Source organism: Salvelinus namaycush, unplaced genomic scaffold (assembly GCF_016432855.1).
Source record: "Salvelinus namaycush isolate Seneca unplaced genomic scaffold, SaNama_1.0 Scaffold13, whole genome shotgun sequence".
NCBI classification, from domain to species: Eukaryota; Metazoa; Chordata; class Actinopteri; order Salmoniformes; family Salmonidae; genus Salvelinus; species Salvelinus namaycush.
The window spans coordinates 872,446-884,945 of NW_024058008.1; the positions used below are offsets into that span (position 1 = coordinate 872,446).

At 47.4% G+C, this 12,500-nt stretch overlaps 1 protein-coding gene across 1 annotated transcript in view; it reads right to left on the reverse strand.

Annotated features, from left to right (window-relative positions):
• Positions 1-336: 336 nt before the first annotated feature.
• The window catches only part of LOC120036314 (poly(rC)-binding protein 4-like), a 46,547-nt gene continuing 34,383 nt past the window's right edge, over positions 337-12,500 (reverse strand). Inside the window, exons 9-11 of the mRNA XM_038982786.1 lie at positions 5,851-5,935; positions 1,004-1,088; positions 337-628 (exon numbers count right to left, since the gene is read on the reverse strand). Of these exons, the coding sequence (XP_038838714.1) occupies positions 337-628; positions 1,004-1,088; positions 5,851-5,935 (462 nt within the window). The remainder of the gene's footprint in view (positions 629-1,003; positions 1,089-5,850; positions 5,936-12,500) is intronic.

Below are 12,500 nucleotides of genomic sequence, written 5' to 3' on the forward strand. Positions count from 1 at the left end.
CCTCCCCCATGTCTGACGTTTATCCTCATCCTCCTTGACGTTTATCCTCATCCTCCTTGACGTTTATCCTCATCCTCCCTCTCATGACGTTTATCCTCATCCTCCCTGTCTTGACGTTTATCCTCATCCTCCCTGCCCTGGCAGATATCTAGGATGGATGACTAGGGTAAACGTCAGAACCATGCAGTCCTTCTCTTCTGACATCCAGGGACAGAAATAACAAAGGCCAGCATATCAGGGCACTTCTCCAGGAGTGTTGGGTGGTGATATCAGTGGCTGCTGGAATTTGTTCGGAAAGCCCCATGCTCTGGCTCTGTCTCATGTCTAAAGTATGTGTCACCCCCCCGGGGAGGGGCTGGGGGAGGGGCTGGGCCATGCTGAGTTGGGCTGGGGAGGGGCAGGGGAGAGGCTGGGGGAGGGGCTGGGGAGGCGGGGCCTTGCGGAGTTGGGCTGGGGAGGGGCAGGGGAGAGCTGGGGGAGGGGCTGGGGGAGGGGCTGGGCCTTGCGGAGTTGGGCTGGGAGAGAGGCAGGGGAGGGGCTGGGGGAGGGGCTGGGCCTATGCGGAGTTAGGCTGGTGGAGGGGCAGGGGAGGGGCTGAACAGGGGAGGACTGTCCGGGCTGGGCTGTCCTGGGGAGGGGGAGGGGAGGGCTGGGCTGGGCTGGGCGGGGCTGTACTGTACTGTGTGGAAAGAGGGCTCAGTTGAAAGCCCTTTGGTTGCTGTATTTACTGCTCTGTTCTGACCGCACAGAGCCTTTTAAATGTGACAAGCAGGAGGGAGGGAGGGAGGGAGGGAGGGCAAGAGAGAGACAGAGATAACGAGATAACAAGAGAGAGAGAGAGCTGACATCGTTACGAAGTCATTTCAACACTCCAAGCCCAGTTTTGCCCGTTGGGTTTAGAGGCAACATTGGAATGAATCAGAGAACAGCTCTGGAACGAGTAGTGGGTGGGTGTCTGACTGAATAATTTTGTTCAGGATTGTTATGTGGCAATATTTCTTACATCGTAGACAAAGTATCGCTAGCTACACTTACGTCATTAGGAATGAGCAGTTCCTGTGATGTGGTCTGGGAATTGGACTCCATTCCTGCTGGGAGAAAAGAGAGGTCAAGTAAACCCTAGGGAATCACACAGCAAAAGCCCAAGTATAACATGGGGAATCACACAGTAAAAGCCCAGGTATAACATGGGGAATCACACAGTAAAAGCCCAGGTATAACATGGGGAATCATACAGTAAAACATGATGCATTTCACAGTAAAAGCCCAGGTATAACATGGGGAATCACACAGTAAAAGCCCAGGTATAACATGGGGAATCACACAGTAAAAGCCCAGGTATAACATGGGGAATCACACAGTAAAAGCCCAGGTATAACATGGGGAATCACACAGTAAAACATGATGCATTTCACAGTAAAAGCCCAGGTCTAACATGGGGAATCACACAGTAAAACATGATGCATTTCACAGTAAAAGCCCAGGTCTAACATGGGGAATCACACAGTAAAACATGATGCATTTCACAGTAAAAGCCCAGGTCTAACATGGGGAATCACACAGTAAAACATGATGCATTTCACAGTAAAAGCCCAGGTATAACATGGGAAATCACACAGTAAAACATGATGCATTTCACAGTAAAAGCCCAGGTATAACATGGGAAATCACACAGTAAAACATGATGCATTTCACAGTAAAAGCCCAGGTATAACATGGGAAATCACACAGTAAAACATGATGCATTTCACAGTAAAAGCCCAGGTATAACATGGGAAATCACACAGTAAAAGCCCAGGTATAACATGGGAAATCACACAGTAAAAGCCCAGGTCTAACATGGGGAATCACACAGTAAAACATGATGCATTTCACAGTAAAAGCCCAGGTATAACATGGGAAATCACACAGTAAAAGCCCAGGTATAACATGGGAAATCACACAGTAAAAGCCCAGGTCTAACATGGGGAATCACACAGTAAAACATGATGCATTTCACAGTAAAAGCCCAGGTATAACATGGGAAATCACACAGTAAAAGCCCAGGTATAACATGGGGAGTGACATAGTAAAAAAACACAAAATTATAACACCTCACAAACGCTTTATATTCTGGTGAGCAACCTTCTGTTGGATCCCGTCACCTCTCTGAAACATGTTCAGTTTAGAAGTTTGAAGAACTGGGTTTGAATCCATAGAACGAGTGCCTCAAAACTGTCTACCGTCTCTACTCTCCCGTCTCTACTCTCCCGTCTCTACTCTACCGTCTCTACTCTACCGTCTCTACTCTCCCGTCTCTACTCTCCCGTCTCTACTCTACCGTCTCTACTCTCCCGTCTCTACTCTCCCGTCTCTACTCTACCGTCTCTACTCTCCTGTCTCTACTCTCCCGTCTCTACTCTCCCGTCTCTACTCTCCCGTCTCTACTCTCCCGTCTCTACTCTCCCGTCTCTACTCTCCCGTCTCTACTCTCCCGTCTCTACTCTACCGTCTCTACTCTCCCGTCTCTACTCTCCCGTCTCTACTCTCCGTCTCTACTCTACCGTCTCTACTCTACCGTCTCTACTCTACCGTCTCTACTCTACCGTCTCTACTCTACCGTCTCTACTCTCCCGTCTCTACTCTCCCGTCTCTACTCTCCTGTCTCTACTCTCCTGTCTCTACTCTACCGTCTCTACTCTCCCGTCTTACTCTGGCTTACTCTCCAGTCTCTACTCTCTTTTACTCTCCTGTCTCTACTCACGTCTTACTCTCCGTCTCTCTACCGTCTACTCTTGCTCTTACTCCTGTCTTACTCTCCGTCTTACTCTCCGTCTCTACTCTCCCGTTTCTACTATCCTGTCTCTACTCTACAGTCTCTACTCTCCCTTCTCTACTCTACGTCTTACTCGTCGTCTCTACTCCTGTCTCTACTCTCCCGTCTCTACTTCCGTCTCTACTCTCCCTTCTCTTATCTCCGTCTCTACTCTCCCGTCTCTACTCTCCCGTCTCTACTCTACCTGTCTCTACTCTCCCGTCTTACTCTCCGTCTCTACTCTCCTGTCTCTACTCTCCCGTCTACTTAGTCTTCTACTCCCGTCTCTACTACCGCTTCTACTCTCCCGTCTCTACTCTCCGTCTCTACTCTCACCGTCTCTACTCTCCGTTTCTACTCTACGTCTCTACTCTACGCTCTACTCTCCGTCTCTACTCTCCTGTCTCTACCCTACCGTCTCTACTCTCTCTTACTCTCCTGTCTCTACTCTCCTCTATATCTCCCGTCTCTACTCTACCGTCTCTATCTACAGTCTCTACTCTCCCGTCTCTCACTCCCGTCTCTACTCTCCCGTCTCTACTCTCCCGTCTCTACTCTACCGTCTCTACTCTACCGTCTCTACTCTACCGTCTCTACTCTCCTGTTCTACTCTCCGTCTCATCTCATCTCCGTCTCTACTCTCCCGTCTCTACTCTCTCTACTCTCCTGTCTCTACTCTCCTGTCTCTACTCTCCCGTCTCTACTCTCCCGTCTCTACTCTACCGTCTCTACTCTCCCGTCTCTACTCTACCGTCTCTACTCTACCGTCTCTACTCTCCCGTCTCTACTCTACCGTCTCTACTCTCCCGTCTCTACTCTCCCGTCTCTACTCTCCTGTCTCTACTCTCCCGTCTTCATCTAACCGTCTCTACTCTCTGTCTCTACTCTCCTGTTTCTACTCTCCCGTCTCTACTACCGTCTCTACTCTCCCGTCTCTACTCTACGTCTCTACTCTACCGTCTTACTCTACCGTCTTACTCTCCGTCCTCTACTTCCGTCTCTACTCTCTGTCTCTAACTCCTTCTCTACTCTCCTGTCTCTACCGTCTCTACTCTCCTGTCCTATACTCACCGTCTCTACTCTCCGTCTCTACTCTCAGTCTTACTCTCCCGTCTCTACTCTCCCGTCTCTACTCTCCTGTCTCTACTCTCCTGTCTCTACTCTCCTGTCTCTACCGTCTCTACTCTCCTGTCTCTACTCTACCGTCTCTACTCTCCCGTCTCTACTCTCCTGTCTCTACTCTCCTGTCTCTACTCTCCTGTCTCTACCGTCTCTACTCTCCTGTCTCTACCGTCTCTACTCTCTCTACTCTCCTGTTTCTACTCTCTCATCTCAGCAGGACAGGATGTAGAGCTTAGCTTTCTAAACAGTGTTTCTTAATAGACTATAACATTGCCATGACTGATTAACTTTTTTATCTACAACTTAATATAACCGCCCCATCCATAACACAGTGAGAATACTCTCTCCTGTCCTCTTTCTTTCTCTCCTCTCCATCTCTGCCTCCTCTCCTCTTTCTTTCTCTCCCGCTTCCTTTCCTCTCCTCTCCATCTCTGCCTCCTCTCCTCTTTCTTTCTCTCCTCTCCATCTCTGCCTCCTCTCCTCTTTCTTTCTCTCCCACTTCCTCTCCTCTCCTCTTTCTTTCTCTCCTCTCCATCTCTGCCCCCTCTCCTCTTTCTTCTCTCTCTTCTCTGTATCTCTCCATCTCCCCTCCTTTCCTCTCATTGCGTCTCCTCTCATGATCATTTCCTCTGCATCTCTCCTCCCCTCTCCCATTTTCTCTCTCACCCTGCTTTAGCAGATGACAGAATAAGCTATCATTGTGTTCCTATTATGCATTTAAAGCATGTAAATAAACCCCATTATGAATTTAAAGCGTATAAACAAACACGTCATTTCGGCACTCTTTCTACAGTGAAGTATTCATTTGTTTAGCCTTCTGTTGAGTCACTAGACTACACAACAAGCTACTGTTTACCCTCCTGTTGAGTCACTAGACTACACACCAAGCTACTGTTTCCCCTCCTGTTGAGTCACTAGACTACACACCAAGCTACTGTTTACCATCCTGTTGAGCCACTAGACTACACACCAAGCTACTGTTTACCATCCTGTTGAGCCACTAGACTACACAACAAGCTACTGTTTACCCTCCTGTTGAGCCACTAGACTACACAACAAGCTACTGTTTACCCTCTGTTTGAGCCACAGACTACCAACAAAGCTATGTTTACCTCTGTGGAGCCACTAACTAACAACAAGCTACTGTAGCCTTCTGTTGAGTCACTAGACTACACAACACGCTAATGTTTACCCTCCTGTTGAGTCACTAGACTACACAACAAGCTACTGTTTACCCTCCTGTTGAGCCACTAGACTACACACCAAGCTACTGTTTACCCTCCTGTTGAGCCACTAGACTACACAACAAGCTACTGTTTACCCTCCTGTTGAGCCACTAGACTACACACCAAGCTACTGTTTACCCTCCTGTTGAGTCACTAGACTACACAACAAGCTACTGTTTACCCTCCTGTTGAGCCACTAGACTACACAACAAGCTACTGTTTACCCTCCTGTTGAGCCACTAGACTACACAACAAGCTACTGTAGCCTTCTGTTGAGTCACTAGACTACACAACAAGCTACTGTTTACCCTCCTGTTGAGTCACTAGACTACACAACAAGCTACTGTAGCCTTCTGTTGAGTCACTAGACTACACAACAAGCTACTGTTTACCCTCCTGTTGAGTCACTAGACTACACACCAAGCTACTGTTTACCCTCCTGTTGAGCCACTAGACTACACACCAAGCTACTGTTTACCCTCCTGTTGAGCCACTAGACTACACAACAATTCATTCCAATAGATCTTTGTTGTGCTTCTACAGTGCTGGCTGACTGATTCATACGTTCATGAATCATCAGTACATTTATTATGATGAGGCATGTCTGAATGGAGATCATCTGACGAAGAGCAGGGAAAGAGGAAATGCTACTTCCTCATCTATTGACCAAAGAAAACTCATTTTTGTCCCCCCCCTCCCCCCACGTACCAGGCATGACAGAGTTGGCTTGCTGCTGGCTCATTTGGGCGGCCAGGCCTTGCTGCTGCATCGACAACTGGTGAAGCTTGGCCAACTGAAACACAGACAGGAGGGAGACAGACAGAGACAGACGGGCAGAGAGAGCGAGAGACAAGAGGACAGATGGGTAGGTAGACAGTCAGACAGACAAACAGACAGACGGGCAGAGAGAGCGAGAGACAGGAGGACAGATGGGTAAGCAGACAGTCAGACAAACAGACAGACAGACGGGTGGGCAGAGAGAGCGAGAGACAGGAGGACAGATGGATAGGTAGACAGTCAGACAAACAGACAGAAACACAGACAGACAGACGGGCAAAGAGAGAGACAGAGTGACACACAGTGACACAGAGACAGATGGTTTGGGTAAAAACGTAAGAAATAACACACAGCAGTCATGAATACGATACAGAATTAACCTTGACGAGGAAACCTTTTAGAGTCCAGAATTAACCTCGACGAGGAAACCATTTAGAGTCCATAATTAACCTTGACTAGGAAACCATTTAGAGTCCATAATTAACCTTGACTAGGAAACCATTTAGAGTCCATAATTAACCTCGACGAGGAAACCATTTAGAGTCCATAATTAACCTCGACGAGGAAACCCTTTAGAGTCCATAATTAACCTCGACGAGGAAACCATTTAGAGTCCAGAATTAACCTTGACGAGGAAACCATTTAGAGTCCATAATTAACCTCGACTAGGAAACCATTTAGAGTCCATAATTAACCTCGACTAGGAAACCATTTAGAGTCCAGAATTAACCTTGACGAGGAAACCATTTAGAGTCCATAATTAACCTCGACTAGGAAACCATTTAGAGTCCATAATTAACCTCGACTAGGAAACCATTTAGAGTCCAGAATTAACCTTGACTAGGAAACCATTTAGAGTCCATAATTAACCTTGACTAGGAAACCATTTAGAGTCCATAATTAACCTCGACGAGGAAACCATTTAGAGTCCATAATTAACCTTGACGAGGAAACCATTTAGAGTCCAGAATTAACCTCGACGAGGAAACCATTTAGAGTCCAGAATTAACCTCGACGAGGAAACCATTTAGAGTCCAGAATTAACCTCGACTAGGAAACCATTTAGAGTCCATAATTAACCTCGACTAGGAAACCATTTAGAGTTAATTTACTTATTGCAGCATATTTCACAGCGTGACTTACTGTACATACCTCTGAATGTGGAATGCCATATTGGTTCTGTACAGCGTACATCTGAAAGGAGGAAGAACAAGAAATGTTTCAGTAAAAAATGTAATCAACCCCTACTGTCTCCATCATGGTTTACTCCGCCAGATATACATGTAATCAACCCCTACTGTCTCCATCATGGTTTACTCCGCCAGATATACATGTAATCAACCCCTACTGTCTCCATCATGGTTTACTCCGCCAGATATACATGTAATCAACCCCTACTGTCTCCATCATGGTTTACTCCGCCAGATATACATGTAATCAACCCCTACTGTCTCCATCATGGTTTACTCCGCCAGATATACATGTAATCAACCCCTACTGTCTCCATCATGGTTTACTCCGCCAGATATAGTGGCCATTGAGTTAAAAAAAAAGAAGCTATTTAAAAAAAAAGGGGAGACGTTGGTTTAGAAATAACAGTTCAAATCCACCATCAGCATCAAAGACAAACGGTTCAATGCCACGCTGCTGAGGGAGAGAGAGAACGTGTGTGTGTGTGTGTCCGCATGTCCACGCTCGTTGTTCTCACCAGCCTCCTGATATAAGACTTATATCAGGATTTGAACCACTTTTGCAGTAGAAACCCTAGCAGGACTGTCGAAATTACACCCAATACAGGAACGTAGAGTTGATGCAGCGGGCTGCTGTTCAGGCTAATAGGAGGAAATGGTTTTATGTACCAGGAAGTAAGGATTCAAAGGCAGCTCCTCTACTAAAGGTGAGAAGGACCCCTGAGGCGTCAGATGAGGCTTTACACACGGGTGGGTGTGTGTGTGTGTGTGTGTGTGTGTGTGTGTGTGTGTGTGTGTGTGTGTGTGTGTGTGTGTGTGTGTGTGTGTGTGTGTGTCGCTGCTGGGGTAATTACTTTTTTACTTTACCATTTCAGTAACACGTCGTCATGACATGATTATAACCTGTCATTATATGGTCATAACACCTCGTGACATGATTATAACCTGTCATTATATGGTCATAACACCTCGTGACATGATTATAACCTGTCATTATATGGTCATGACACAATTATAACCTGTCATTACATGGTCATAACACCTCATGACACAATTATAACCTGTCATTATATGGTCATGACACAATTATAACCTGTCATTACATGGTCATAACACCTCATGAAACGATTATAACCTGTCATTATATGGTCATAACACCTCATGACATGATTATAACCTGATATTATATGGTTGTGACATGATTATAACCTGTCATTATATGGTCATAACATCTCATGGCATGATTATAACCTGTCATTATATGGTCATAACACCTCATGACATGATTATAACCTGATATTATATGGTCATAACACCTCATGACATGATTATAACCTGTCATTATATGGTCATAACACGTCATGACGCGATTATAACCTGTCATTATATGGTCATAACACCTCATGACAAGATTATAACCTGTCATTATATGGTCATAACACGTTATGACATAATTATAACCTGTCATTATTTGCTCATAACACCTTATGACACGATTATAACCTGTCATTAGAGAAATACACTTTATGACACTGTCAAGAAACACTGACCCAGCACATAGAAAAACAGTAGCAACAGCCATATCTTTCAGGATCCTTCTGTTTTCTGTCCTATTAAACAATTACACTTGTTCCCACCATCTCCTACTCCTCCCCTCCCTCCCCTTAACACTATGTTACCCCAACCATCCTCTCTCACTCTCCCTCCCCTTAACACTATGTTACCCAACATCCTCCTCTCCTTCCCCTCCCCTAACACTATGTTACCCCAACCATCCTCCTCTCCTCTCCCCTCCCTTAACACTATGTTACCCCAACCATCCTCTCTCCTCCTCCCCTCCCCTTAACACTATGTTACCCCAACCATCCTCCTCTCCCGACCACTTAACACTATGTTACCCCACCACCTCCTCTCCTCTCCCCTCCTTAACACTAGTTACCCCAACCATCTCCTCTCATCTCCGTAACCACTTAACACTATGTTACCCCAACCATCCTCTCTCCTCTCCCCCCCTTAACACTATGTTACCCCAACCATCCTCCTCTCCTCTCCCCTCCCCTAACACTATGTTACCCAACCATCCTCCTCTCCTCTCCCTCCCCTTAACATGTTACCCCAACCATCCTCCTCTTCTCTCCCTCCCTAACACTATGTTACCCCAACCATCCTCCTCTCATCTCCCCTCCCCTTAACACTATGTTACCCCAACCATCCTCCTCTCCTCTCCCCTCCCCTTAACACTATGTTACCCAACCATCCTCCTCTCATCTCCCTCCCCTTAACACTATGTTACCCCAACCATCCTCCTCTCATCTCCCCCTCCTTAACACTATGTTACCCCAACCATCCTCCTCTCCTCTCCCTCCCCTAACACTATGTTACCCCAACCATCCTCCTCTTCTCCCCTCCCCTTAACACTATGTTACCCCAACCATCCTCCTCTCTCTCCCTCCCTTAACACTATGTTACCCCAACCATCCTCCTCTCATCTCCCGTAACCACTTAACACTATGTTACCCCAACCATCCTCCTCTCCTCTCCCCTCCCCTTAACACTATGTTACCCCAACCATCCTCCTCTCATCTCCCCTCCCTTAACACATGTTACCCAACCATCCTCCTCTCCTCTCCCCTCCCTTAACACTATGTTACCCCAACCATCCTCCTCTCCTCTCCCTCCCCTTAACACTATGTTACCCCAACCATCCTCCTTCATTCTCCCTCCCCTTAACACTATGTTACCCAACCATCCTCCTCTCCTCTCCCCTCCCCTTAACACATGTTACCCCAACCACCTCCTCTCATCTCCCTCCCCTTAACACTATGTTACCCCAACCACCTCCTCTCCTCTCCCCTCCCCTTAACACTATTTTACCCCAAACCATCCTCCTCTCATCTCCCTCCCCTTAACACTATGTTACCCCAACCATCCTCTCTCCTCTCCCCTCCCTTAACCTATGTTACCCCAACCATCCTCCTCTCATCTCCCCTCCCCTTAACACTATGTACCCCAACCATCCTCCTCTCCTCTCCCCTCCCCTTAACACTATGTTACCCCAACCATCCTCCTCTCCTCTCCCCTCCCCTTAACACTATGTTACCCCAACCATCCTCCTCTCATCTCCCCTCCCCTTAACACTATGTTACCCCAACCATCCTCCTCTCCTCTCCCCTCCCCTAACACTATGTTACCCCAACCCCTCTCTCCTCTCCCCTCCCTTAACACTATGTTACCAACATCCTCCTCTCCTCTCCCTCCCTTAACACTATGTTACCCAACCATCCTCTCTCATCTCCCTCCCCTTAACACTATGTTACCCCAACCATCCTCCTCCTCATCTCCCTCCCCTTAAACACTATGTTTACCCCAAACTATCCTCCTCTCATCTCCCCTCCCTTAACACTATGGTACACCCAACCATCCTCCTCTCATCTCCCCTCCCCTTAACACTATGTTACCCCAACCATCCTCCTCTCATCTCCCTCCCCTTAACACTATGTTACCCCAACCATCCCCTCTCATCCCCTCCCTTAACACTATGTTACCCCAACTATCTCTTCTCTCCCCTCCCTTAACACTATGTTACCCCAACATCCTCTCTCATCTCCCTCCCCTTAACACTATGTTACCCCAACCATCCTCCTCTCCTCTCCCTCCCCTTAACACTATGTTACCCCAACCATCCTCCTCTCATCTCCCCTCCCCTTAACACTATGTTACCCCAACCATCCTCCTCTCCTCTCCCCTCCCCTTAACACTATGTTACCCCAACCATCCTCCTCTCCTCTCCCCTCCCCTTAACACTATGTTACCCCAACCATCCTCCTCTCCTCTCCCCTCCCCTTAACACTATGTTACCCCAACCATCCTCCTCTCATCTCCCCTCCCCTTAACACTATGTTACCCCCACCATCCTCTTCCTCTCCCCTCCCCTTAACACTATTTACCCCAACCATCCTCTCTCATCTCCCCTCCCTTAACACTATGTTACCCAACACATCCTCCTCTCCTCTCCCCTCCCCTTAACACTATGTTACCCCAACCATCCTCCTCTAATCTCCCCTCCCCTTAACACTATGTTACCCCAACCATCCTCCTCTCCTCTCCCCTCCCTTAACACTATGTACCCCAACCATCCTCCTCTCCTCTCCCCTCCCCTTAACACTATGTTTACCCCAACCATCCTCCTCTCATCTCCCCTCCCTTAACACTATGTTACCCCACTCCTCTCTCTCTCCCCTCCCCTTAACACTATGTTACCCAATCCTTCCTCCATCTCCCCTCCCCTTAACACTATGTTACCCCAACCATCTCACCTCCCCTCCCCTTAACACTATGTTACCCCAACCATCCTCCTCTCATCTCCCCTCCCCTTAACACTATGTTACCCCAACCATCCTCCTCTCATCTCCCCTCCCCTTAACACTATGTTACCCCAACCATCCTCCTCTCATCTCCCGTAACCACTTAACACTATGTTACCCCAACCATCCTCCTCCCTCTCCCCTCCCTTAACACTATGTTACCCCAACTACCTCCTCTCATCTCCCTCCCCTTAACACTATGTTACAACCATCCTCCTCTCCCTCCCCTCCCCTTAACACTATGTACCCAACCATCCTCCTCCCCCTCCCCTTAACACTATGTTACCCCAACCATCCTCCTCTCCTCTCCCCTCCCCTTAACACTATGTTACCCCAACCATCCTCCTCTCATCTCCTCTCCCCTTAACACTAGTTACCCCAACCATCCTCCTCTCCTCTCCCCCCTTAACACTATGTTACCCCAACCTTCTCCCCTCCCCCTTTTGGTTTGATAGGTTTCTCAATTTCTTTCTTAATTAATTTTGATTGGGGGGGGGGGGGGGGGCATTCTCCATCAAACCATTTTTCATTGTTGTTCATTTTCTTCGGTTTTCTATTTGAGATTTTTAGATTTGCTGAGAGGTTAGATATACTGTTTAGGTTTTCTACTGCCAAGTTTACACCTTCACTATTACAGTGGAACGTTTTGTCCAGGAAGCTGTCTAAAAGTGATTGAATTTGTTGTTGCCTAATTGTTTTCTGGTAGGTTTCCACACTACATTCCTTCCATCTATAGCATTTATTAATGTTATTCAGTAACCTTGGCTTCGATGCCTCATGATTGAGCAAAGCTCTGTTCAAGTAGAGTGTGATTTTGCTGTGATCTGATAAGGGTGTCAGTGGGCTGACTGTGAACGCTCTGAGAGACTCTGGATTGAGGTGAGTGATAATGGCTGGGCCTTAGCAGAGGACCTGGCGGTACGTTATCATTGACACCCCACACACACTCTTGGCTGGCTGGGTGACAGAAGTAGTAGCTCTGGGTTTCACCCGGTGATCACTTACAATGGCCTGGTTACAAGGCTGC